Source organism: Drosophila montana, unplaced genomic scaffold (assembly GCF_035044405.1).
Source record: "Drosophila montana isolate Dmon_TW-CO22-7 unplaced genomic scaffold, ASM3504440v1 contig_1505_1, whole genome shotgun sequence".
In the NCBI taxonomy this organism is placed as follows: domain Eukaryota; kingdom Metazoa; phylum Arthropoda; class Insecta; order Diptera; family Drosophilidae; genus Drosophila; species Drosophila montana.
Window position 1 is genome coordinate 1787365 of NW_026996452.1, and position 27308 is coordinate 1814672.

General features: G+C 38.4%; 3 protein-coding genes across 4 annotated transcripts; 2 read left to right on the top strand and 1 right to left on the bottom strand.

Moving 5' to 3' along the window:
* Nucleotides 1–1074: 1074 nt before the first annotated feature.
* LOC135434903 (uncharacterized) lies at nucleotides 1075–2159 on the top strand. Its single transcript, XM_064691657.1, has one exon. It carries the CDS (start codon nucleotides 1186–1188, stop codon nucleotides 2071–2073), a length of 888 nt encoding a protein of 295 aa, XP_064547727.1. The 5' UTR covers nucleotides 1075–1185; the 3' UTR covers nucleotides 2074–2159.
* Nucleotides 2160–2442: 283 nt separating this feature from the next.
* On the bottom strand, nucleotides 2443–5064 carry LOC135434890 (BRCA1-associated protein). Of its 2 annotated transcripts, none has more exons than XM_064691650.1 (7): nucleotides 4994–5064; nucleotides 4686–4739; nucleotides 4247–4613; nucleotides 4020–4190; nucleotides 3170–3961; nucleotides 2804–3104; nucleotides 2443–2740 (listed from the first exon to the last, which is right to left on the bottom strand). In XM_064691650.1, the coding sequence occupies exons 1-6, from the start codon at nucleotides 5007–5009 to the stop codon at nucleotides 2810–2812; spliced, it is 1695 nt and encodes a 564-aa protein (XP_064547720.1). In that variant the 5' UTR covers nucleotides 5010–5064; the 3' UTR covers nucleotides 2443–2740; nucleotides 2804–2809. The 2 variants fall into 2 exon arrangements, with proteins under 2 accessions (XP_064547720.1, XP_064547710.1); XM_064691640.1 differs by having other exon boundaries at nucleotides 2443–2652; nucleotides 4994–5063.
* A 266-nt stretch (nucleotides 5065–5330) lies between these two features.
* myd (mayday) lies at nucleotides 5331–27107 on the top strand. The gene is made up of 4 exons (XM_064691399.1): nucleotides 5331–5587; nucleotides 16109–17236; nucleotides 25896–26580; nucleotides 26651–27107. Exons 2-4 carry the CDS (start codon nucleotides 16683–16685, stop codon nucleotides 26723–26725), a joined length of 1314 nt encoding a protein of 437 aa, XP_064547469.1. The 5' UTR covers nucleotides 5331–5587; nucleotides 16109–16682; the 3' UTR covers nucleotides 26726–27107.
* The last annotated feature ends 201 nt before the right edge of the window (nucleotides 27108–27308 follow it).

Genomic DNA, 27308 nt, shown 5'->3' on the forward strand with positions numbered 1-27308 from the left:
CAATAGTACAGGCCAATTCAACTAATGAGTATGCAGAAAGATGCAAATTTTTTTTAATCAAAAAGCTGTTTATATTTTTCTTTCTTTTTTTGTGTTTAATATTAATTAATTTACTTAATTACAGACCCAAGATGAAGCCACTTGGCAGCCCGCAGAATCGGCTGCAAATTGAGATGGCGATAGATCGGGCTGACCTCACACCAAACTGGTTAACTTGTGCCAAAATTAATTTTTGACGGGTTCATTTGCAAGAAGGGCAAGAGTGGACGAGGAAGAGTGGGAGAGGAGAGTTACAATAGATTTAAGAATCGGCAAAATGAGCAATCGACAGTTTAAATTGCTGGGAAGAGTAAGAAACAGAAAAAGAACGGCTATCTTCGGCACGCCGAATACGTAAATACCCTTCAGGACATATGGCCTACGGTCAGGCAAATATGTGAGAAGTTGTCAAGTTTTGGACAAGACATCGTGAAAAACAATTAATTTGTCAAAGAAGAGTTTTGTTTTCGAGCGAACATTCTTAGGACAGCTCTTTGATTGTAACATATTACAGATCTATGCAAAGTAGCATAACGATAAAAGATCAGAGACTAGACTAAATCAGACTAGAAACAACGAGACTCAAAGACGGACTATTTGATATATAGTTTATGTTGCGTTGCACACTTCCTAACAAAGTTATAAGAGCCTCCAGAAAGGTGTTGAGCAATCAAAGCAATGATTGATTGAATAGCAGTTGAGTAGATGTAAGAGGGGGGTTAAGAGGAAGATAGGGAGCTATTAAAAATTTTGGTAGATAGTCATACTTGTATTCTGTTTTAGATACGTTCGCTGTCACATGAAGATTCGGTTTCTAGTCAAACCGGTTTAAAATGATTTGCAACAAAATCAACTTTCAAAATAAAATATTGTATGTATATTGACACATGAATGTTTGATTCTTGGCTTTTTAGCAGATTTGACATCATTTGTTTAAATTTTTTTTTTTTTTTTTAGCAAGCCTACTTTCTAATCAATTTTCCCTTTATAAATAGAAATTGACATTGGAAATCTCGAATGTTTCACTTAGATTTTCAGAACGATTCAATTCGCATCACAAATTCATTTGATTTTGTAACTGACAAACATAAATAGAAACAATTTTGCTCGTATATTATTTAAGATTTGGTAAGAATAGAAAACAAAATGCTGACCGCTTGTCCCGATGAGCTGCCCAATCCGCACAAGAATTGCCTGCGGGAGATGCTAAACACGCTGATCTGCAACGATCAGGATGTGAAGCGTTTGAATACACAATTGAGAAATCTGCAGCTGGAGCTCAAGGAGGACCTCAGAAAAATTGAGAAGGCAAATGAGAAGTGTGGCGAACTACAGCCGAAGTTAAGCAAGAAACGTTTATGCGACCCAGACGAGGACTTTTCGGAGTTCACAAAGCGCATCATGGATCTGGACGAAGTGGAGCACTTCTACTCCAAGCGCTCTGAGGAAATCCGTAAGCGACGGGACAGTATCATCATGTATGGCAGGCAGTGCCTGCAGGCCTACAATGAGGAGAAGTGCAAGTTCAAGTCCTTCCATGAGAACACTGTGGATTATATTAAGCGCACGGCCACCTTGTCCCAGGATCAGGCGGTTATAACACGCTGCGAACGCGACATTTGCGAGATGCACAAGAGATTCGTCAGGGAGGTGGCCAATCTGAAGCACTGCGAGGAGCAATTGCAGCCCTTCTTCAAGCTGTTGAAGGAGTCCGATACGAATATCTATTGCGAGTGCTGTTGCTTAAAGGACTACGAATGGATGCCCCAGGGCAAAAACATGGATGCCGTCGATGCCGCCGGCCAAGAGTTTAAGGAGAAGATGGGCAAGACCTTGGTCGGTGCCTTCGCCCAGCTGCATCTGCACATGCCGCAGGATATGTACGGCTTCATAGCCGGCTATCTTATGAATGTGGAACGCAATGAGCACGAGGTCAAGGAGAAGCTCGATCTATTTCAGGACCATGAAGAGGTCGAAATCAAGGAATTGCCGGATCCAACATATCATTGTGACACCGACTGCCCTAAGAAATGAAATCTCATTTCAATTTCAATTAAAATTAATTTGTTAAAAGCGCATATACACAAGATCGAATTCAATTGAATTGGTATTGACCAAAAGCTGGTTTAAATAGCTTTAAAAAGTGTTCATTAGCTCAATTTATAATAGTCAGATGATCTGATCGATTTTTAGATGCAACCTCCTTTATTAAGCAGACCGATGTCCATCTGCAGTTGATACAATTTTTCCTATGGCTGGTAGTAAGGGAACCTGGTCTAAATGTCTGGCAAAGCGAAAGGTTATCATACAAAAGTTCAGCTACATAAATCTTACTCAGTTTACTTACGGCTATATAAAATTTATGTAGCATCATTTCACAATATATGTATATCGCGCTGTATATTAAGCTATATGTACTTTTTCAGCACTTCTACAGAAAACTTTATTTTCATAATTAATTTTTAATTAATACAAACTCGCACATTTAGATAATATGGATGCTCATTTAAATATATGAATATATATGTTAGCTTAAGCATTTTGTTTCACTAAGGAAATCACATGTAGAGTTATTGTTGCTGCATCCTCAGATCATAGCTGGGCATCACTTCACTTTGGGATTGGAATTTGAATATGTACGCATTAGGTTTAGAAAACATTGCAACTTAAATTCAAATATATTTAGATGTGCACTAAAATACTAGGGCCGTTTTATTGTAGTATTTTCGAACCAATCCGCATAAATATTATACTAAAACCATACCTAATTCTATTTCTTACGACGATTGCCGCGACGCGAACTGGTTTCCGGCTCCTTGTCACTGACGCCGGTGATGGAGGCGCCCGATAGCTCTGTGTTGGCCATTTTCTGTTGTGTATCCAGAAAGAACATGACATCACGCAGCTGCTCCTTGAGATCTGCCACCTCCTTGTCGTGATTGTGCTTGAATTCGTTGTACTGCAGTTCAAGATTTTTGTATTTGAGATGCCAGGATGTTTGATTGTTCTGCAACGCCTTGGAGAGTTCGCGCTCCTCGGTTAGCTGCTTCTGTACCTCTTTGAGCCTAAATCCAAGAGGTTAGGGGAACATTGAGTTCGCTCAGAGTTATTTGTTGGCTCCATTACTTACTTGGTTGCATGGTGCGCCAGTTTGCGTTCCAGCGTCTGTTTCTCCTTCTGCATGCTTTGTTGCAGCTGCTGCAGCTCATTAATTTCGGACTTAGCCTCGTTGGCATTCGCTTGGAAGTTCTGCCACTCCTGTTCCAGGCGTTCCATGCGCTCCTCATAGTACTTACGCTGCGTGTCGAGCTGTGAGGTCAGCAAATAAGTGAACTCCATTTGCATAGAATCGATTTTCTCCTCTCGCTCGTCCTTCTCTGTTTGCGAGGCAACGAGCTTGCCATCGGATTTGTTTTGGAACAGTCGATGCACAAAATTGTCGCCGGCATAATCCCAAACGCTTGATGTGCCCAGCTGCATGGCAAAGGTGTGATTAGTGGCACGGTAGTGAGCTGCCGCATGACCGCCCTGATACCGACCGCAGCCCACATGACCACAGATTAAACAAATCCACAGCGAATCGGTGCCCTCGCACTCCATGCACACCGAATCCTCGACTAGCTCGGGCGTTTGCACATGTCGACACACCGGGCAGGTGGAATCGCCCCATTTCATCAAACAGCTGGCATGGAAAGCATGATTGCAGAGAATCGTTAAGACGCCATCAACGCTTTCGTCCATGCGCTCCAGGCACACGGGACATGTGGGCAGCTCTGTGTGCCCCAGGGGCGGCAATCCATGCTCGCCACGTTCCACCTCGGACACCCAGACGGCATGGCAGAGCGAGTCCGGTTCCAGTGAGTTGTAGGCTATGCCATTGTAGGATTTATAGAACTCCAACGCCGATTCGTTTGAGCGAAATCTGTGGCCGGAAACTGGTTAATAATCGTGTAACGACTTGAACTGCATGTGGCACTTACTCCAGCAACACCATAAACTGATTGGGACTTCCATCGCGCACGATGCGCACATGACGAATCTCGGCATGACATGGTGCTATAAAGTTGAGCAAGTCGTGGCAGTTGAGTGTGGCCGGCACGGCCAGAAGGCACAGCTGATTCGAGGGCGCCTCCTTGATGGCCTTGCGCTCGCTGCAAGCAGAAAGGAAATCGTAAAGTATTTGCCGTACTGCACTTGTGATACTCACTTTTTCTTGTACAGATGTATAATGCCCTTGGTCACCTCGACAATGGGATTGCCGGAAAAGTAGCCAATTTCCTGTGGAAAGCTCGAGGCGGTCTGCACGCCTGTACCTGGCGTCCCCTCATCACCACCGCGTGGTGTTGTCTCACGGGAGCTTCCCGCCGTTGGACTATTTGTGTGCTGCTGCTGCAGAGCGGCGGCCCAGTTCATCTTGCTGGTCTCGTTCTCGGAGCTCAGTTCGCGTGTCCAACGTTGATTTGTGTACGTCTCGATGATTATGTCGCGTGCCTGGCGCAGACCACGATCTCGTTCGCGCTCCTTTTGCACGCGCGGATTGGTTGGATGTTCGGCAGAGACGGCGCCTTCTTGTTCTGCGTAAATATGAAAACACACAATTTCTTTGTCTGTTTTTGTCGTTCGCTGAGTTCGAAGAGTTCATTTACCTTCGCTGGCTTCCAAATCGATTTCGATTCTGATGACACACAAGGAAATGTTTTCTAGCATTACACAGGCATAATTTAAATCAGGGCGATATGCCAAAAATCATATTATTTCTTTGAAATCAAAGAATTTAACAATTTTCATTACTGAATACGCACAACAAAAACTAAACATGCAACATATGAACAGGAAACTACCAAAATATACCTAAAATACCAAAAATACTAGCTGTTATCGAAAAGCATTATCGAATAATTAGGTAGCAAGCCGCAATATTTACCAACACTTGAAAACGTAACAACTAACGTACCAGTTTTTAAATCCATTTGATTTTGAAATTGTTTTTTTCCAGGAACAGGAATATAATAAACGTTTCGAATTACGTATTGAGATACAACTCAATAAGTGATTACTTTGTTTTCGAATTTATTAGATTTTTATATTATTTATATTATATTTTACATTTATATATTTATATTTTATTATATTATATTATTATATATTATTCTTGGGGGATAATTCTAAGCAATGGGGCATAAAACTTGTTTTTTTTTAATGTCTTTAAACTATGTATGCTTCGATACAACTTTGTTAGTCTACGGCTTCAGTTCCTTTCTCACTCTATTGTCTCCCTCTTTCTCCCTCAGCCCGCTTTATTACCATGCTGCGATAAAGTTTCGCTTTCAATGCCGTCGTTCGGCTCGGCTCAACTAGCTTCGGCTTCAGTTGGCCAAAACACAGTACGTAAGCGCATACGTCAAGTTAGTACGTAATCGTCGCTACTGCGAGTTGGACGTGCTGTCGCAAAAGAAGCCGAAGTGACGGAGCACAAAAAACACGTTAAAAATTTCGTCATCTCGTCTCACTCCTACGCGCGCGAAAAAAAAAAAAAAAACAAAGTAAAGTGAGTGCAATAACAGACTGCTGTGTTGCTGTAAATTTTATAGTTGTTGTTTCTAGTTGTTTGAAATTGTTGTTGTTGTTGTAGTTTGTAATTGTTGTTGTTTGTAATTGGGGATATTGCTGTTGCCGCACCACGCTCGCTGCGCATAGTAAACAACAAATTAATTACAACAAACATGTAATTGGACTTTCCATGCTGAACCAAAAAAAATATGCGAGTGTGGTACATTTAATATTGGCGCCAATTGGCCAGAAATCATTCATATTGATTTTTGTACATTATATATTAATGCCAAAAATGAAGAAATGAAGCAAAAAAAAACACCAAATTTTGTAACAAAAATTCTGCTCAGTTCAGGCCTTGGTTCGCTGGTCCGTTACTTGCACATGTAGTACACAAACACGCACACATGCTCTGCCACATAGTCATGCTAGCAGGCGGGCGCCAACACGCACACACGGGCACAACCACACACGAACACTCACACACACACACACACACACACATAACGACAGACGGCGTTCGCTTTGGCTGTAACTGACAGCTGCCAAGTGCCAGAGCTTGTCGTCAACAAGTCTATCAAAAGTACGTTTGTCATTTCTGTTGCAATGCACCCCCACCCGCGCCAGGTGGCTGCCTCTCCCCCCATCATAATCAAACTCTTTCTGTGTGTGTGTGTGTCTGTGTGTGAAGTGTCCTTGTATTTGTCAATTTCGAGTTTGTTTAACTACCAACTATATACTTATTGTTCTTGCTGCGCCGCCATTCTGCATTCTCACGCTCCCTCCTCTCCCCGCCGCCCGCGATGCACCCCAAGTGCCGTCACAATTTCATTTGCAATTGTCGGCTGTGCAAATACGCGGGTCATAGTGAAAATCAATTAAATGTGTCCATAAAAAGAGCAAAATGTAATAAGTGTATAGCAAAGTAAATGCCAAAGTTGAGATATCATGGCTTAATGCATTACATTTAATTGGTTCGAAACTTTCAACAACATTTATCATTTATTTTGCGACTTAATTTTAGGTTTTCCCAAGATTTAATCTTTATGTTTTTGCCATTTTTGAGCATTTAAAAAAGGATCCCAAAAAATATGAAACTCACAACAATGTTAAAAAAGTGTGTCAGAAACAGGTTTTATTTATTCAATTTTTGATATAAATTCAGCTACAATAATTGTTAACTATAATATTAATATAGATAATAATTCAATACAATTTCAAGAACGTCTCAGTTATATTAGCAACAAACTTATTTTATTTAATAATAATTTTAAATTAACAAAATTTCAAATTAAAGAAAAGTGCGAGCAGAATTAATTCAATTCTGTAGTCAATTTGCATTATTATAGATTATTATATTATATTATTATTATATAGATTATTATATTTTTGATTATAAACAATATTATTTTTTACTACCTGAAGTCATCAATTTGTCTGCAGAATTCCATTCGATTTGGGTCAATAGGTTTTATAGTCACGTCCGCCAATTTCAAAATTATGACTGAGAAAATGCGCAATGTTCAATGTGCTGGAAAAAGTAATTTATATGGAAAATGTTTGCTGAATGTATAAAAAATGTGTGCCACAGATTAAAATTATTTAAATATGTTAAATGAAGAGTTACGCAGATGAAAGATATCCAGTTATATTAACAGTAATTAATATTTATTGATGACAACGAAAAAAAGGTACTTGATTTTTTAAAGTACTTTTTACTCTTTCAGCTTACAGTTGTGTAGAAGTGAAGCTCGTTATTGCTGGGTTTGCTGAAGATATCTTGAAAAACAGCCAATTATTGCATACAAAAAGTCATTCCCTGACCGGTTCTATCAAAGACAATATAAACAATAAGATGAGTAACGCCCATACATTTAAATGCAAAATTTAAATGCCGCAATACTTCTAGCCTGGCTTTTATCTGGCTTTTCGCACTTCAAACGACACGCCAGCCGACTGGCTTTTCGCTCTCCAAAAGCCAAGTGCTTATATTGTCTTTAGTTCTATGATAGAGTTGTCCGATTTTGCTGAGGAGCATGGCAAAACGCGTTAATGACAAGAAATTTTGAAGAATCGGGAAGTTTTTACTGCAAGAACAATAAATATTCGATCGATCGTTTTTATAGTACGGTCAGCTTTAAAACGGAGAAACTAGTTTAATTCTGATTCTGATCTACAAACGTATAAAGCCTTTTTACCAGTTAAACATCTCTAAGATCGAAGGGTCTTAAAAACGGTTCAGTTAGAGGACGAACTTGATTCTATTAACTAGGTTGTTGTTAGTGCTAAATATAAAATGATATTACATAAAATACAAAAAGTTTATAATATATGTGCGTAAGCACTTCACTAAAAGTCATTGATGCCCCTTTATATTTACCTTGTTGCGCCCGAATGCTTAAAACACTTTCATTCTGGGCTCGGGCCATAACACTAAATGATTTGCATTTACCTACATGCTGACATTTGCCTTAACTCCAAATTGATGTAAAATTCTTCATTTGTTTTCGCTTTGGGGCTTACATATTGTAGTAGATTTGTAGATTTATTCAAAACTGCTGCGTATGCCTGATGAAATGCCGCACTGACTTCTGTGAGCGGCGCGCTGTTTGTTGTTTTATTCAAATTGAGTTGTTGTTTATTCATGCATTTTGTTGCACTTCTGCTCGCTCCATTGTTAGACCAACACACACACACACACACACACATACTTACGCTGTATGTGTGTGTGTGTGTGTGTGTGCATACACTTGTAGTTGCATTCATTCATTCATGAAGGTCTGCAGCTGCCGTGCCCTGCACGAGGCTTGACTTGCCCGTACGGCGGCCTGACATTTCCATGTCGGCTGTCAGAGCTCAAGTATCTGTTACGTTTAAATGCCGGCCCAAACACACGCGCACATACACACAGACAAACCTAGGCAATTGTGTGTGTGTGTGTGTGTGTGTGTTTGTGTGTGTGTTTGTGTGTATGGCCTAAGAGCTGTTGTTGTTGTGTTAGCCCCAAGTGTACACTTTCACTTTTTTCCACGCTTTTAGAGGGTACTAATATTTTGTCACAAAATGTGTAAGGCCTATATATATTGGTATATATATTCTTGATCTGCAGCAATAGCCGAAAGCAAATCTCGAACCCAAGTCAGCAATCACGAACTTCCATCTTATACTTAAATAACCGCAAAGCTGTTTTAAATCGGAGAACCATATCATATGGCTGCTATATGATCAATCGGTCGGCTTGCGTATAAAATCATTGCTTATCCATGTGTCTGCAAAGGGTATTTAAAGTACGGCGTGCCGAAGATAATTATTAGTTGTTGTTTTTCTCTGGCGTTGCGAGCAACAAAAACTGGCAAAACGACAATCATGACCAGGTTTTTGAGTTTTTAAGTCTCAGCCTCAGTTTGCTGTTGGCTCGGCCGTAAATCATGTATGCGCTGTTCGGGCCAAATGATTCAATTGCCATGATTGCAACAGAAAGAGACGGCACAAAGAAAGCCAGCGAGTGGCAGCCTGAGGGAAAGAGAGGGGCAGAACCGGTTGCACTGTGGCCTTTTGCGGCCGCATTGCACATTCGGTCAAGTAACATAATCAAAGTGTAAACTGCAGCTGTGAGGACCTGTTGAGGGGGCGGGTGTGGCGGCAGCAACGGGACAAATTGTAATTGCAACACACGTCAATTAATTGCTTTATCTGCGGGCGCATGATAATGTGTTTCTGATTGCCTTCGGCAATTGGCCACAATACGGCAGACAAAAAGCCTGCGATCGATATTAATCATACGCCTAATTGTTCAATCATATGCCCAGCATGTTACGCATACGCCGCGTTGCACGCACTGTGCGGCAAACTTACAGAAATTATCAGAGATAAACAGATATTCTGTAAATATAATTGCTTTCGTTTAACAATTTCCAATATAATGTTCACTTAAATTCGTATGAAAAGTTAGGTAAAAGAAAACAAACCACATCTTAACTAATTTACTCCATAAATAAACAACTAATTATTGTTAAACACTATAACTCGTTAATAACAGTGGCTGCAACTTGTAATCGACCAAAATGATTGATTTGTGTCTAAGAAAACATAGACCAGAGCTTGGCTTAAAGCATCTGCCAAATGATTTGCTTTTGCCCAACTTGATGGATGGCATCTTTTGGTTAAAATGTTCTCCAAAAATTGCGTAAGATAAGCCCGCATCTTATCTTGCATAAATAAAGCATCTTTCATAAAATAGTTACGCACAATAAATATGATTTCATAAAGAAAATTATTTTCGTCTTTGAAAAACCAACGTGTTAGCTTAGAAAGTTGTTCCTAAGCGAAAAGGCGTCTTATTTTTCTTTGAGCACAAAGTCTAGAAATCGAACACCTGTGAAGACAGAATATGTTTTTATTAATTTAAATTAAAAAAAATTGTTTACCTTTTTTATAAATTCAAACTTCTTTGCTCACGAAGTCTAGAGATCAAAACCCGGTGAAGACATAAATTTTATTATTTATTTTTCGTATCAATTAAAATTGAAGTCTTCTGTGAAGACAGAATATGTTTTTATAAACAACTGAAGTTTTTCCAACGAGAGCAATGAGTTTTTTTGTTGCCAGCGTTTACTTAGTTTGTTGATTTGACCGAGAGAATATTAATATTAATATTAATATTAATATTAATATTAATAATAATAATAATAATAATAATAATAATAATAATAATAATAATAATAATAATAATAATAATAATAATAATAATAATAATAATAATAATAATAATAATAATAATAATAATAATAGTTAGTATATTGCATATCAAATGCAGGGAAGAGTTCAATAACAATCAATATTAAATAAAAATGCTCAACATTTCAATTCGCAATTCAATTCTTTTTACAATGTTTCAACGCAGTTGACACCAAACGTTGCTCCGCATAAAATATCCGTTGCCCTTGCCCTTCCCGCCCCTTGGCAGCGAATGTAGCCGCACATTGAAATGTGTCGACTGCAGCGTAGATGACATTCAACGTGTAAATGATATAAAAAATGGCAGAATTCTACGCTGGGCCGGGGGGCTGGGGGTTGTAAGTGAGTAGACAGGGGCTGGCTCTGATGTTGCTGCTACGTTGCTTCGTGGGGGGTATGGAGGGGGGGGGGAGGGGTTGACAAGTGCAAATGTCTAACCCACAGCGTTCCTTGCAGTCAGATGCATTTACATGGCAGCTCAACTGCGAGGGTGTTTGTTAATACCCTGTACTTGTAATTTGAAAAGGGTATGCCCTTACAAGGTATACTTTTTGTGGTAGAGTGCTTTTATCAAGCCACAAACTTTCTTAGGATTGAATACCCAACTTTTGCTTTGACAAGAAAATCTTAATAGAGAATTTGTAATTTTGTAAGGAGAAATGGAAAACTATCCAGTGAATATTGGCTGTTCTAATTTTGCACGTGTCCGCAACTTTTTTGTATGTCTTTATGTCCTTTTCTTGAACGACATTCTTTTTTCAACTTTTCTCTTAACTAACCTTTCTTTTCTCCGATAAACCCCCTGACAACTTTTCGATGTGAATTCAAAACTTCCTCAACTTTTTATTTTTTAATTTTATGTGACTTTCATGATAAAAGTTTGAGCTCGTGTTTTTTTTATATTGTGTTTTCAGTTTTAAGCTATTGACAGTAAATAAAAATCAATAAATACACGGATAAATATTTTATTACTCAAATTTTATAAGGATACAAACTTTTGTAATAGGCAGTGCTTGAATTTGAATTCTATTCTGCCTAGTATGTAGGGTATTTTAACGCCGAGCAGAAGCCTTTAGCTGGCCCACATTGTTGCTGTGCTTGTGTGCGTGTTGTGTGTGTGTGTGTGAGTGTTGTGTGAGTGTTTGTTTGCATGACGCTTTGCATTTGAAGTGTACGCAAAGTTTTGTTGTGCATTTGCCACGCTTCTATTTTAAGGAGCGTTTCATGTGGCTTTCCCGTGCTGCATGCATGTATGTGTGTATGAGTGTGTGTGTTGAAGCCTTTATGCGTGTGTGCGTGTGGTTGTGCTGTGTGTTATGTCATTTTTACTACCAGGTCCGGAGTCACCCACCTGCTGCTGCCATGGCAATTTTGCGTACGCTTCAGTTGCATTGCGCTGCGCTGAGTTGGACTACGTTGCGTATACGTCATGTGTTCGCCGTAACACAAACAAGCTTTCTTTTTTAAACGCTCTGTTGATTCGCGCTCTCAACTGGCAGTCAGGGTCAGCTGCAGCTGCCATGGATCCGTCTATCTATTTGGCCTGCAATTTGCATGGCAGTGCGCTTTTCGTGGTTTTCATTCTATGCAAACAGCAAACAAATCAACTTATTTGCCAGCATATTTTTTTCTTTTTTTTGCTAGCTGCATGTGGCTCTCTTGTGCTCTGTTTGGTGTGTTTTGGCTAGCTCTTTGTTGGTTAGGTTGGGTTCATGTGAACTCTCTGATTGAGTGCAGTGCGTCCCACAGCCGAAGAGCGGTCAGCTCAAAAGTTGATTATGAAATGGCAAACGGATTACAACGAGCACGAAATGCACAGAGCTGAAAGATATTCACTTCAAGTAAAATTCAATTATGTTTTGCCATTTTGCGCTTTGCAAGGCCAAATAGCTGCCCAGCACGATTAGCATGCAAACTCCATTTCATATTATATACATTCAATTAAACGCAAATTGTTTCCATCGAAAGTGCTTAAATATCATTTTTCTTGTTATAAAGGAATTTTGCTTAATTGAAATTATTTACGGATACTTTTTTGGGGCGCTTGGTAAAAGTTCTGGGCAAAACCCAAGTCAATTAAAAAGTTAAATTAAAATTATCAGCAATGTATGCTTATAATCATCATCATTATCATCGTCATCATCATCATTATCGCCATCATAAGCCTATCATAATCAAACTCTTCTGAATTTCTGGCTGGTATGTCAAAGTTTCCAAACTGTTGGGGAACGCAAAATTTAAAATTTCATATTTTACAGAGCAATTTTAATTAAATTTGTATGCATGTTTTTGAATTGATGGCCTCCGGCTTTTGGTTACAAAAAGTTCATTTTCAATTAGATTTGGCAAATTCAATAACTAATAATGTTTAAAATTGCTTTTTTAATATGCACTTAAGGGTGACTGGCAGCACACGTAAAGAGCATATTTATTTAATTTTATTAAAATTTCTATTAATTAGCTAATATTTTGTACAAACAGTTTTATAGAAACGCCACAAATGTATGTTTATATAAATTCTCTACTGGTGCAAATTGGACATAAATGTGCTTTATTAAGATATATGTATGTACAGAAAATATTTCAATTCTTAAAAGTGAGATCGATTGTAGGGCAATTATTAGATTGGATAATTAGATATCAATATTTGTAGCCATCGTTAAGTAAACTCGTATCTTTTATCTTCCCCTCGAGAAAGCAAAAGTTTTTGCTAATTTTAAGTTATGTCAGATATGTAAAACTTCTCCCTGACGGAAAATGTGATATAAATTCATTCATTTCAGTCGCAAGTCAAGTTTTTACACAAACACTTAACGTTTGCAGCCGCAATGTAAAGACAATCATCTTAACAATCGATTATCTAGGCAATAGTTTTTCTTCATTTCTTTGCTCAGTGGCTGCCTGCATCTGTGGATTTATCAACAGCAAGGCAAACATTCCATCATCAACGCCATGGCTCGGACATGGAGCTGGATTTAACTTTACCAATTCATGTCCAGCCACATAAAGATACATTGACCAGACGAGACGAGGCGAGAGCTTTGTGAATCAAATCTTTAAACTTGCGCCAGCTGCGCGCTTATCGATGCTGCTGCAGGCTCTGCGCTCGCCCGTTTCCTTTTCGCTTTCCACTTGTTTAACGGCACTCTTCCTATCGCCACCCCCCCTCCCCCCTCACTTCACCAATCATGGTCCCGGGACTGCGCAATAAAGTTTAACGCATTTTTTGCTTCATGCACTTTGCTTCATCATCAATTTTTATTGAAATTGACACTATCTGGACGACAAAGTAGGCGTGGTGGGGGCTGGCTGACAGGGGCAGTGGGCGTGTGTCTCGCGAAATGAATCACTGTAAAATTTGATCGGGGACACTTTTAATGAACAGCAACTCGAGCAGATAACAAAGTGAGAGCTGCTTCTGCTACTCCAGCAGCAGGCCTGCAGGGCGAGAGCTTATAAACTTGCTAATTGGATTAGATTTTGCGATATAAAGTATATTCATTAAGCTTATTTTTCATCTCTTTATATATGTACATATCTTGCTTTTTGTTGTATGCTTTGCGTTTGCAGCTGAGCAACAATTTTTATTAAAAATTTATTGCCAACTTTTTGCCTCCACCTTTTCGCACTTAGCTTTTGTCCCGTTCGCACCCAAATGCTGCAACTTCTACTAATAAGCGACGAGAGTTCACAAAGACATAAAACAAAAGCAAAACGAACAGTTAATAAAAGACAGGCAAAAAAGACGTAATAACAACAACAGCGACAAATGGCAAACAGCTGCGCCCCTTTGCTAGTGTGAGCGCTCGTGTGCGTGTGTGTGTGTGTGTGTGTGTGTGAGATCTTTAAGAGCATTTGTGTGAGTAAAGATGAAAAGATACTCAACTGGTTTTGCTAGCCAATAAACAACAGCAACAACAATAGCGACGACAAGTTACGAAGCCAAGCGAAATGAAAACAAAAGTAAACCGCGCGCAACAAAAGCGTTAAAAGAGAACCGCAACAACAACAGTTGCAAAGACAAAACAGTAACAGAAACATAAAAAGAAAGCACACATTCAAATGCATAAATTGAGCCACTAAGTCAACTCAAAATTGAGTCAAAAATTGTTTGCGGAGCGCTAATGAAATCGAAAGTTATGCATTTATTGCGTATTGCTTGCCAATAAATATTGGATGAAATTGAATCAATGCGAATGGGGGAATGGGAGAAGAAGAAGAGAAATAAGTACAAATGAAATTCCCCTAACATTTTACAACCAGACAAAATAAAAATCAGATTTGTAATAAGTGTTGCATAGTAAATCAAAGTATCAGAAAGAGAAAGTATGAAAATTCTGGAGCTCAGAGAAAATGACAGAATGAGCAATAAATATTGCATGAAGGTGAACACAAAAAAGGCTTTAGCATTTCACAAGTAAATTGGAGTAATTCCTAACATCCGAAAAATTCTGTGAAATGTGGCAATGCAAATGAATCAGAAGTGCGAAAGAAAGTGGGAAAGCTAACGTTCAAAGAAAAAGATTGGACAATTAAGCAATAATTATTGCAATTGCGAATCAGAGCCAGCAAGAAAATGGCTACATTTTTTACACTAAGAGAAATTACTTTGCATAGCGTTTAATTAATTTGAATCTGAGAGGGCGAAGTAGCCTGCTAAGGGAACATTAAAAAGATTTTGTTTATATATTTCGCTTTATACTTACGGCTTGAACACATATTATCTTTATGTAGTACTTGCTTTATATGTCTGTATTAACGTACAAAGATTTATCTGTCCACCTTGTTAAGAAAGTTCATTATATATGCAGCCTCAGTAAATTGCCAACCACAAGATTCACATTTACCCCTAAGAAGACCAAGAAGGCATCCCATCTTATCTGTTTTACGACTGATTTTTAGTACTCATCGTAATGTCAGTCATTATTGTGGCCCTGTTTAATGACTGTCCCATGGCTCATTCATTTCGCAAAACAAATCTTCAGTAAATTTCATGCTAATGGATGAGCCCGGAGGCAACACAGTGGGCTAAACAGTTGGGGCCAATTAATAGGGTAAGGCAACAAAAGTAATTGTAAGCTTTTAATGGATAATAAAAGCTGCAAGTTGTTTAATAAATAAATGACTTTTGAGATGAAATGCTTGGAAAGTACATTAAAAGCTTTGAGGGTAGTTTTTCAAGGACTCTTTAAAGCTTAATTGTAGTTAAGACTCAACTTAAGTTTAATCTTAAAGCCGATTGGTTTTAAGAAACAAATGCGAATAACGAGAATACAAATATGCGGGTATAGATTATTCACGAAAAGCTCTAATTAATAGACGATCAAAGTATTAATTCTTTAGTAAACATCAAATCCAGAATTAATTAAGGTATTTGTTATTTGTTAAATTTAGCTAACAGCTTTTGATTCAGAAACTTAGTTAAAAGTAAAATCCACAAGTTTAAAGAATAAATGTTTTAAATATCAGTAAAAGCAAAAAGTAAAGCTTTGTAATATAAAGCTTAGATTTCAAGGGCTTAAGCGTACATAAGCTCATTAAAGCTCATTAAAGAAAAGATTAAAGCTAAAATGTATACGCAATCAATAATCGTGTTAGAATCATATAATTAAGATAAGATATTGATAATGATTTGCAAAGCTATCAATAAAGCTTACAATGGTTATATTTATTAAAGTATATTTCATAGTTTGATTAAGTTCTTTTTAAATTTTATTTAATCAAATTGTTACAATGGTTTTATGAAATCACTTAATCTATATTTCTTACTCTTACTCTGCAGCTGTAAATGTGCCGTTGAATGCATAATGGAAACGCGTGTAACAATCATGTAAAATTGCATTCGAGGGAAATGGATGGAAATGGAGCGTGCGGCAAGGAACAGCACATCAAATTGGTATTAGAGGTTAAAGGGCAGCTGTAGCAGGAGGCGGCTACAGTTCGTTACAACTGAATCTTGGGCATATGGGCGTGGTTGGGCGAGTTGTAACATAGCAACATAGCATAGCCAACACTGGCTGCATCGTCGCACTGCCTGTGGAGCATAAAAGTCAATTAATGTGCAATTGCAACAACAATTACAACAATCGCCACTGAATCCAGCGAACGTGGCGACAGCGAACAGAAGCCAGCCAGAGGCAGGCAACCAACACCCAACACCCATCAGCCATCAGCCATCGCCCCCACTCGCCACGACGGATAAGCAGCGGAAGCGGCTGGCAACAAAAATTTGTGCAAATTACACGCAACGTGTGGCTGAGGCTACGTTCCAGGTTGTGCTTGGAGTGGGTGCGGTCGAGGGACTCGAGTGTGGAGCCAGCCCAATACCGAGGCGAACGTCCGGTGGTGGCCACAAAATGACTTTCGTTAACAAGCTGAGCAAAAGCTTCCGATGGCTGCGCTGCTCGACATTGTGCGCCATTTTGTTTTATATGTTTTTCATTGGCCTCATATTGCACAGCACCAGCCAGAAGCTGCAGCAGCACCAGCAGCAGCAGCAGCAGCAACAGCGGGAGCAACACAGCTCTGTAGAACAGACCCAGGCCGAAGCTGAGGCTCAGGCCAAGTCAATGCCCAATGAGGACCCTAATGGCCGCGACCAGCAGCAACCTAAGGAGCAACAACAACAACAACAACAGCAGGAAGAGAAAAAGCAAAGGCCGAAGTCGCAGTCGCAGTCGCAGTCACAGCTAACGATGAACAATTTAGTTTTGGGCAATGCACAGGCGAAAGAGCAGCAGCAGCGACGAAAAGTGCAGCCGATAGCTGCTAATAGAGGAGGTGGCGGCGGCGGCGGCGGCGGCGAGAGTGGAAGCGTAACTGGCAAATCAGCTCAGCTGCAGCCCGAAACAGTTATATTAACGGCCAGCAATGTGAACGAGAAGCAAATACTTGCAAAAGCATTCAAGCGGTAAGTTACGCCTTCGTTCTTTGCCCAGTGGGCGTTTACCCACACCCCTTACATCCCCTTCCCCCTAACCCCTCGCCAGCCACGGTTCCGTTGGTTGTTTGGCTGATAATTTGGTGCTAGTTTGGCGGCTCCTTCATTGTTCACGCACAACGTTGTGCTGTTGCCCGCGGCTATTGTTCACGCTGCGCGGATGTCAGGCGACGTGGGAGTTAAATAGATAGAGTAGAAAAGAGTAGGGTGCTAAAGAAGGAGAATGAGAGACACGGCGGCCACAAATGGGGGCCAGCACAGTGCGTGCCTGAATTGTGTGTACGACAAATTGTGAAATTTATGGCAACAAGCGAATGAGCCATGGGTTAGCAGCAGCAGCACTTGATGAATGCTTTGTTCAGGGCTGGGGAATAAAGGTGCTTTTGGGTTCCCCAAATGCGATTTGTTATTTTGAATGATTTTGATTGGACGCTGGATAATCGGATTACAGTCTGTGTTAGGGACAGGCGGCCAAAGAAAGGCAATCATAATTATTGATTAGAGCAAAATCTGTGCGGGACGTGCTGACAGTGCCAAATTGTACAAAATATAAATTTTAAAAATTGAATTCTAAGGCCAAATATACTGCGTTTTCTCTATTTTTATATTTCCATTCTCCACAAACAGAAATCCTTAAAGTTTGCTTGTGCAATCAGTGAAATGCTACGCTGGCATATATCTAAGTATCTGCAGTTTTCTATATATCATTGTGGCTAGCAGCTAATTTATAGCTAGATGAACCACAAGAATTATGAGGGCAGTTAATAACAAGCGATTTTGCCAACATGGCGTATGATTAACGATGCTTAAGGTTAGATGTTGCAGGGCTTGCGATTAAACTAGTATGTACATATATAGTGTATTTCTATCTGAAACGAACAACTTTATTATTGAGCAGGCAGTATTTTATGAGCAGTATGGGTATATTAAAAAGAGGACGTTTAGACCCTAAGAAAGCAGAGAAATAAATAAAAATTAAATTCTCCTAAATAACAAAAAAAATAATAATAATAATAAATATACACAAATTTTAAATAAATATAATAATGATTTAAATAAATATATAATTATTATAAATAATAAAATAGATGTAAAATTTAACTAAAAATAATACAATAAAATCAATAGAATAATAATGAAATAAAAATATAATAACTGCAACAGCCAATTATTATTTAAAACTAAATTGTTATGATAAACAAATCTTGGGCGTAGCCTATGTTAAATACATAATAATAATAATAATAATAATTATATATTTACACCATTTAAATGAGAACAATTATATAAATAAATTTGGTTCCATTACTCAATATACATACTTTTTCTCTGTATATAGCGCAGCCGTAGTTAAAGGCCACACATTCTAATGTTTTATGGGTAACATAATAAATTTTTAATTCTATCCGGTCCGTTGAAGATGTTTTTTTCAGACACAATTAAAGCGTCGGTAGGAGAAAAGCTTGCCTGCAATTTAAATTATAATTTTTTAAATTTTTAATATTGGTTTTGTTGACATTCGACCTTTAGTCAATTTAGCAAAGCAATTTTTCTAAAAATAGCCCTAAAACTCCACCTACAGGATCCAATATGAAAACATAAGAAAAACTTATTCACAGTTTGAGGAATAGGAGAAAATAAAGCCGCACAGCGGTTGGGCAACGAGGCGTATGAGTAGCAGCACCTAAAACTTTTTTATTTCATTTTTTATGGTTTAATATTGCCGTGGGTATCGTTTGTAGGATTCCCTCTTCGTTTAACAGAAAAATTCGCCAACATCAAATATAATTTTTATTGAGCTAAAGTTATGCAAAGAATTTAATCCTTTCATTGCGGCCATGTGGTATAGAAATTGTATATCTAATATATAGAAAGTTTATTTCTACGGGCTATGCAGCCACAACTAGAGGCAAACAAACTTATTTATGTCTATTTTGTTGTTGCTTTCCTATGGTAATAAATATTCAATGGCAGCCTTTTATTTAAGCGCATTATAATTGTTGAAAGCTTTTTGATACCATTTAATAATCCGATTGATTTAATTGACAACAATCAAACTTAATTGCTTAAAAGCTAGTCGCAGAAATATGCTGAAAATTTAATAAAATTGCAATGTTCTGATTTACAATTTTTTTTAATCACAGCAACAACAACAACTCAGAGCAGCTGCCCAGTTTTGTGGGCGTGCCAGAGGCCTCCCTTGTGTACTATGTGTATTGGATATTTAATCCTCCATCAAATATTGATATGGGCAACAGGCAAACACAGCACAAATAGCAGCTGGGCCACGCCCCATTTACATGTTGCTGTCGTCATTTAATCGGATTGAACTATCATTAATTTTGATTAGGTTAATGCCATGCTTATGCACATCCTGCTGGAATTGTCACCAAGGGCATGCAATATAAATGCCATATTGATGGCCTTATTGAGAGCAGCTGCAATCAGATTCATAGCCATGGCAACAAGCAATGCGAAAATTCTATTTTAATATTCATTGAATAGAAATAAGCTTTTATCAAAAACATTTTCGCAGCTTCCACGTTTTATTTGTGACTCCTCTTTCTACTTTTGGGCTAGGGACAAAAGTTGTTCGTAAAAGTGAGAAAATATATTTGAGTTTGCGAGTCAGCTTAGCTACCGCAGCTGACGGTAAACTTTATTTTTACTCGATTTCGATTGCTGCCTCCAACTAAGCAATTCGCAAATTACTTGCCGCACTTTAAGTTGCTCAAATGCCCGAAATATCTAGCATTTATTCGCTCGATTGCACAGCAGCTTTCAAATTGCAATTGAAGTCGCATGATTTGAACTTATGGGCACAAATATATGTATATACTAGGGCGTAATACCCGGCCTTGCCCGTGGCACCCGCATTTATCATCTAAGAAGGGCGCATTAAAAATTGATTTTAAAGCCGTTTACTTCCAATTTACCACAGTCTTGAATGGAATTTCTAAAATCGCTGAAACACTTTATCATTAAGTTAGTTTGCAGGGCTTTGAATGTAAGTTTGAGGCGAATCGGACGAAGCTTAAAGCTGCCCCCAAAAAATCGTTGACCCACATCTTCCGCCGAGGAAGCTTTGATTTTGCGAAAAATGCGAACCACGTCTCAAATGAATTTTCATATTTGTCCTTGGAAATGAATTTGAGCACGAAACGTCACCCACCAAATCTTTGACCTCCATTCTCACCAAGGTAGAAAGGATTTTTCGAAAAGTGTGTAACACCCCTCAAATGAATTTGATCAAGGATCTTTGGAAATGAGCTTGATGCCGGTAGGATGGTAAACAAAAAAAGTTTCATAAAAACGTTTTTCGCGATTTTTCCACACTTGCGGTTGGAATTTCCCGAAACCCCGTCTTAACGTGCGCCTTCATCACATAAGGTAAATACAGTCAGCTTCCTAGCTCCAATCAGACAATTAGTCAGTCAGTCAGTCAGTCAGTCAGTCAGTCAGTCAGTCAGTCAGTCAGTCAGGACATACAGTTTTATAAATGGAGATATATATTTATATATATAAGTGAAGCTCCGCACGAGTCCACACTTGGCGACTAATTACCCAATTACCGCAGCAACAGACTTAATAGTAAGTAAAATTAATAACAATTACTTCTTATAACGATTACCGCCGCCCAATGGGCTACAATTATGTGTAGTCAGGCAAATAATAGCAAAAAATGGCAGGCGCTCCCTTGATAATAGTCTTTAAATAAAGCTGTACTGCGGCTAAAATTAATTGAAGCGAGTTCTGATTAAAGATGCCCCACGATATAAATATTGCTATGTTTCTTTTTTTTTTTAATATTATTATTATTATATTATTATCTAGTTAGGCTCCCGTTAATATATTCGCAAATTTAATATGGAATTATGTTTTTGATTGATTTTAGCTGAATTCATTGTGCATTAGACATATAAAATGCATTAATTAGTATTAAATTCAATTTTATTTTATTAATGTTTAGATAAATACTTCAATAGAATCAGAAAAGAACGGCTAAGTTCGACACGCCGTATACCCTTGACATATGGCTTAGATGTGCGCTTAAACTGAAACTGTATTTTCGAGAAATTGTTTTCGTAGAAGCTACTTATATGATATATACAGTGAAGCTTGTGTTACTCGAGATATTTTGAGTAAAGGGCAAAGATAAAAAGCTTTGTTACGATATATTAATTCGATGTTGATAGCATTTTGTTTATATGCAAAAAGCATCGTATAATTTAAAATTTCCTCAAAATATTTTGGACAACAAAATAACTTTTTATTCAAGAATTTAGTTTTCGACTGATTTTTGCTATGACAGCTATATAACAAAATTGTTATATGCTGCCGATTCCGACATACTTTAAAGATTTCTTGACGATAGCTGAGAGACTAATTTGCATAGAAACATACAGAGGAGCATGGCTATATTGACTCGGCAGTTGGTATTGATGTTTTATAAATATATGCATTATCTTTACAGTATCTATATGCATTATGGGGGAGACGTCTCCTCTTTGATGTGCAGCACCTAATATTGGGTATAGAAAATACTTTTATGGATTGCTATTAAATGGTTTGTTTGTTTTCCGCATGTACTTGATAAACTGTCGAAATATTCCTTTAGTGATTGTTATTTTCTTTGTAAAACGAATGCATTTGTTTAACATTTTTAACATTTTAATGTTTAACATTTTATGTGATATGCTGCCTAAGGAATATTTATATTCTTCAAAAGCCTGCGTCAATTTTGTTATTCAAATATTATTTCTAATAACTGAACACAAAATATTATTATAAAAAAAAATTGTATTCTCACAGCGAACAAAATGTATTTTATGCAATTAATTGTAATATCATGTTTTCAAATGTTAAAAAATTCTCTAAAATATCCTCTAAATAATTGGTTTTTGTATTTCTTTCCCTATTGAGCAGCATTCGCTGCAAAACACTTCTGTAAATTTCATAAACTTAAGTACTTAACGCTTGGTATAAAATGTCCTCGGGAAAATTATATTTACGTTTCCCAGCACATTGCGATTGTTCTCTAAGAAAAGCGTCGGGGTGCTAGAGTGTCTGAATAACATGAGCCCCCCCTTGAGCTATGTGCTGTTGGTTGGGGAGACTTCCATTTGTTAGGAATGTTGAGAATGTGATTGCCCAAACAGGTGTCAGTTATTAAAGCACTCAAAGGAAGGGGGCGGGGCGTGGCGGGTCGGGGTTGTGCCCACAATAGACTCTGACTAACCGGTGAAACAATCAGCAAATGGCTGCCATGGGACTGTCAATGCGTATCTGAGGGATTATTTTGTTTGTAGTGTTGGTTTTGTGTTTGTATTTGTGTTGTAGGCGCCTGGGGAAGCGAATCTGGAGGCGGGTGCGGACGCGGATGCGGATGTGGATGCGGTGGCTGCACCGCACAGTGGTTTCATTAGCATATAGTTGAGGCATTAGAAACTAAAATAAATAAACCGGAAAGTAAAGCGATTTCAAGTTAGTTTCCTTCCACAAAACTTTTGTTATTCACTATTCACCCTGCCCACCCCAGGCCCCCTTGCCAGTTCGTAATATGTGTGTGCGTTGCGGTCTGTGCCAGCATGGAGTTTGAGTTTCGGTGACCCAGGGGGTACAGAGCGCACAAATCCTTTAGAAACAGAAAACAAACAAAACAAGAATAAATAGAAAAAACGAAACGTTTTTGCTTTTGCTCCCTTTCGCATCTTCTACGCATACTTTGGCGCAAAAGTTTTTCATTTCAACTGCGTTTTTCACATTTTTGCATTTCTTTTACTGTCTCCATAAAATGACTAACAAGGGCTATGTCTGTCACAAAAGAAGAGTCAGCAGAGACCATAAAGGGTATCGATGTTCTTCAACATGTTTGTCTTTTGCCATTATTAGCCCATTGATGTCAAACAGTTTTAATGTAATTTTCAAAGATTTTATTTCTAATCTTGTGACTCAAGTATTGAAAAAACAAACATTTTTTTGTATCAGAATTACGTGCAGGGTATCGCTCAGTCGTTCATTTTGGTAAGTTGGATGCCCTTCTGACGAGCAGCAGGACATGGGATTAGTTACTCGGCGAAAATGCATTTTGCATAAGCCTGCGGATTTTTTCTTTGCCAATTGCCAGTGTTGGATAGTTTTCATGAAACAGCAAGTATTTGGCGAAATGGGATCTTTGGCTCGTGTTCGCTTAGAATCGGATTGTGTTAATGTGGTGTTTGCATTAAGTTCTTTGATATTAAAATGAAGAAAAACTGAAAATTAAAGAAATGGAAGTCGCTCAAACACTTAAATAGTTGCTTTAACGGGACAAACTTTTCAGTTATTGCGAGTCTTAATCCAAATACTGTACTTGATTGAGGTCCAAGCAAAATAATATCTATTGCACTTTAATTTATGATTAAACTTGCATGGGTAGTAAAACGTTTAAGGATGTCGATAGAAACTAATAGTGGAAGAGAGAGGGGTAGAGAACGAGATAGAGAAGAGAGAGGGACAGAGCGAGATAGATAGCGAGAGAGAGCAAAAAAACGTGAGGGAGAAAGTGGAAGAGAGAGAGGGTGTAAAATACCGCTTAACAGTTTTAAAGACGACGCGCCGCAAAGTAGGCAATGCATTTTTGATAAAGGTGGTATTGTGAACCTCAAGCTTGATTTAATTACGCTTTGTTTGTAGTTAAGAACTTAACAAAATATTTTAATTATTTTCAATCCATTAAGTTTAATTTTAACTGATAGTCATTAAGCGATAACTTTCCCCAGCTCATTTGGCAAGCTAGGCGAATGCGCACTTAGCTGATAAGTTAACAATTAATAGATTCTATTTTTTAGCACGCAATTGCTCTATCTCCTCATGGAACTCAGAGAGATATGTTGTGCACTTCTCTAACTCTTGAATAATATTGAGCAAGTAAAAAAAGAATATAGTTTTAGCGGGTATGGTTTATTCTAGTATATAGTGCTCATAAACAACATTGATAGAGGAGAAAGACAAACAAACAAACAAACAAATTAATGCTAATTCATTAAAAAAAAAAGTGATTAATACTTGCCACCAAAGCTAATCCTGGTCTAGTTTCTTACTTTCCCTGATTAATTTCTTACATTAGAATTGTCACTTAACTGTGTTGAACAGTCTTAAATTGGGCTACATACATACATACATAGCTAGACGTACTTAAACTGCAAACACGTTATCTCTTTAAAATCGGATGGGTCCTAAATAGTCATACATATCCTCGTTTCGCCCAACAAAAATAGATTAATGCGACATAATTAAAATCGACAAAAATGTGACAGATACCCATGAGCTTTTACGTCCATTTTGCTAAGAGTGTCAGCCGAAAGCTAACTTTGCCAAACCAAGACTAGCTTTAGAGATCCTGCCAATAACTATATTCTGATTGGGCTGGTGCAGGATCAAGGAAGGGTCACGCCAACAGCAGTGCATCGATGTTATGTGCTTCCATTGTAACAATCTTTTGTTAGTTTTATTATACCCTTTAACCCCTCTCCCTTTGCCTAGCCCACCCAACACGAAAGCCAACAAAGCCATTTTATTCTACATAAAATAAATCAGCTACACTTCCAGCATTTCCGCGAATACTAAAAGACATCTTCGCCTCCAAGGATATAGTTACCGCCCGTTGTTTTCAAAGTTATGAGGCCTGTGCTTCGTTTGCAAGTTATTTAGCCGTATAAGTTTTCCATTTTCTTCCATTTGCGAATGCGAGCGAAGTTTACGCTGCGTGTTGCATGCAACTTGTGCAGCTAGTTTATAGTTTGTGGCATTCTTTGGTGGACTCGCACTGCCAAATCAATGCACGGGCCATGGCATGTCGGCGCCAAAGGGTACTGACAGCAGTGGCCTAATTGGAATGCTCGAGCGGGACATTAACGAGCCGCGTGCGTTGATAACAGCGACCCGATGTGGGTGACCAAATTGTCGGCGACAACAGACCAAAGGAGGCGCACAATTAAAATTTATAACAATGGCCCGCGCGTCGACTGATGTTGTGGCAGTTGCAGCTACAATTTGATTGCCCTCCCAAAAATGGCACTCGCCATTTGCAGGGCTCAATTCTCATGGTGGTAGGGGGAGGTGGAGTGGTCTGCTGGCTCAACCACATTATTAAAATGAAATTTAAATGCAGAAGCCACAAATGATGGCTATTAATTTCATGCACGCAATTATCATAGCATTTTTCGGTCAGTTTAATTGGAGTTTAATGTTAAGGTGGCAAGCGCTTTCATAAATCTGTTTTATATTATCCATGCTCCTTTCACCATGCTCCATTTGACTTCAGATAAATTAGTTTTGACTCCTCCCATTAGGGCCTAGCCAGTCAGCAGAATCGCTCGACATGTGGGTCTCATTTGGTTTGCTCTTGTGGTTTTCTTGACTATATAGAGAATATATTTCTCGAATAACTCAAATTAAGCGTTTTGAATCTAAGTATCTTTCCATTAATTTCCAAGGAACAGATATCGTAAGTTTGCAGATTAAGATCGTTTTATAGGATTATATATAAGTCAATATGGATTCGCGCTCAATATATCATATAATTTCTAACATCTTGATAATACCCTCTGCATAATGAAAAATGTTGCTTTGATTGTTCTGTTCGCAGAGCCGATCGTAATCATGATGGACGCCTGTCCATACAGGAGCTGGGACAGTATATAAATAAACGGATTGTCGAGCATATAGACATCGCCATTATGAATAATGCCAGGGAATTTCGACGCGTAGACATCGCACCTGCCGATGGGCTAATCACCTGGGATGAATATCATCGTTTCTTTCTGCGCGAGCATGGCATGACAGATGCCGACATTGATGAGCACGATGAGATCAGGCACACCTCGCTGAATCGCAAGGCGCGCGAGGATATGATGCGGGACAAGGCTCGCTGGACGGAGGCGGCGCGAACGGATCTATTTACATTGACAATTGATGAGTATTTGAGCTTCAGGCATCCGGAATCGAGTGTATCCAATTTGCTGGAGCTGGTGGATGATCTGTTGCGTCAGTTCGATCAGGACGGCGACGATCAGCTCACGCTGGAGGAGTTCTCCGAACTGAATGTGGACGATGATGAGGACCTGCTGCGCAAGTCTCTTATATCCAAAACTCTGGTAGAGCGTCGCGAGGAGTTCAAGCGCATTATCGATAAGAATCACGATGGCAAGGCCGATCGTGGCGAGCTGCTGAACTATGTCAATCCGAAGACACCGCGCTATGCACTCCAGGAGGCGGCGACTTTGTTCAGCTTGTGCGATGAGAACAAGGACGAATTGCTCACACTTAAGGAGGTAAGCGGGCCAAATGCCTTACAGGGGGGGAGGTTTCTTTAATCTGAATAACATATTGATTTCTCTACAGATGACTGACAATGCTGAGATATTTTTGCAATCAAAGATGATCGATACGGCTAACAGTTTTCACACCGAATTTTAATTACACTTTCTGCATCGCACATTCATTTTCTTCAAACCGTCCCCCAGTTCAATCTCACACGATCCCAGCTCACGATTATTGTCTAAAATAACAACTATATAATCTTTGTGCATTTATAGTGATATTAATTTGTAAGTTGCTTAACATTGTAATTGAATATATAATTCACGCATTGCTAAACCTACATAAATACATATATATATATATATAAATTTAAAGATAGGATTAATTTTGTTAGAAGTTTATACTACGTAACCCTTAAGAGCAAGAGGCAATTCATTTAATGTGTGATTTTAAATAACAATTTTACTTAAGAATGCAAAGCAAATTGAAAAAGAATACTCCAAATTATACAAAAATAAATATACGTAATTTTGTGGAATTTCGTGTTTTCTTTACGAAAGTTAAAGATATATATATATATAAATGCACAAGGCACACAAATATAAGGAAAAAGAGATGCAACCAAAAGGATTTTCAGATAATCTGAATTTAATTTAATCAGACTTTAGTACTTGAGTCTTTTTGATTTGCTGCTTTGTACAGGGAACAAACTCATTTTGTAGCATCTTAAAGCGCTTAA

Coding starts and splice junctions, on each gene's coding strand:
- LOC135434903 (XM_064691657.1), top strand. CDS start 1,186: ATGCTGACCGCTTGTCCCGATGAGCTGCCCAATCCGCACAAGAATTGC.
- myd (XM_064691399.1), top strand. CDS start 16,683: ATGACTTTCGTTAACAAGCTGAGCAAAAGCTTCCGATGGCTGCGCTGC. Junction 17,237..25,895: donor CTTGCAAAAGCATTCAAGCG/GTAAGTTACGCC, acceptor TTCTGTTCGCAG/AGCCGATCGTAATCATGATG. Junction 26,581..26,650: donor AATTGCTCACACTTAAGGAG/GTAAGCGGGCCA, acceptor ATTTCTCTACAG/ATGACTGACAATGCTGAGAT.
- LOC135434890 (XM_064691650.1), bottom strand. Junction 4,191..4,246: donor ATACATCTGTACAAGAAAAA/GTGAGTATCACA, acceptor TTCTGCTTGCAG/CGAGCGCAAGGCCATCAAGG. Junction 3,962..4,019: donor CAGTTTATGGTGTTGCTGGA/GTAAGTGCCACA, acceptor TTCCGGCCACAG/ATTTCGCTCAAACGAATCGG.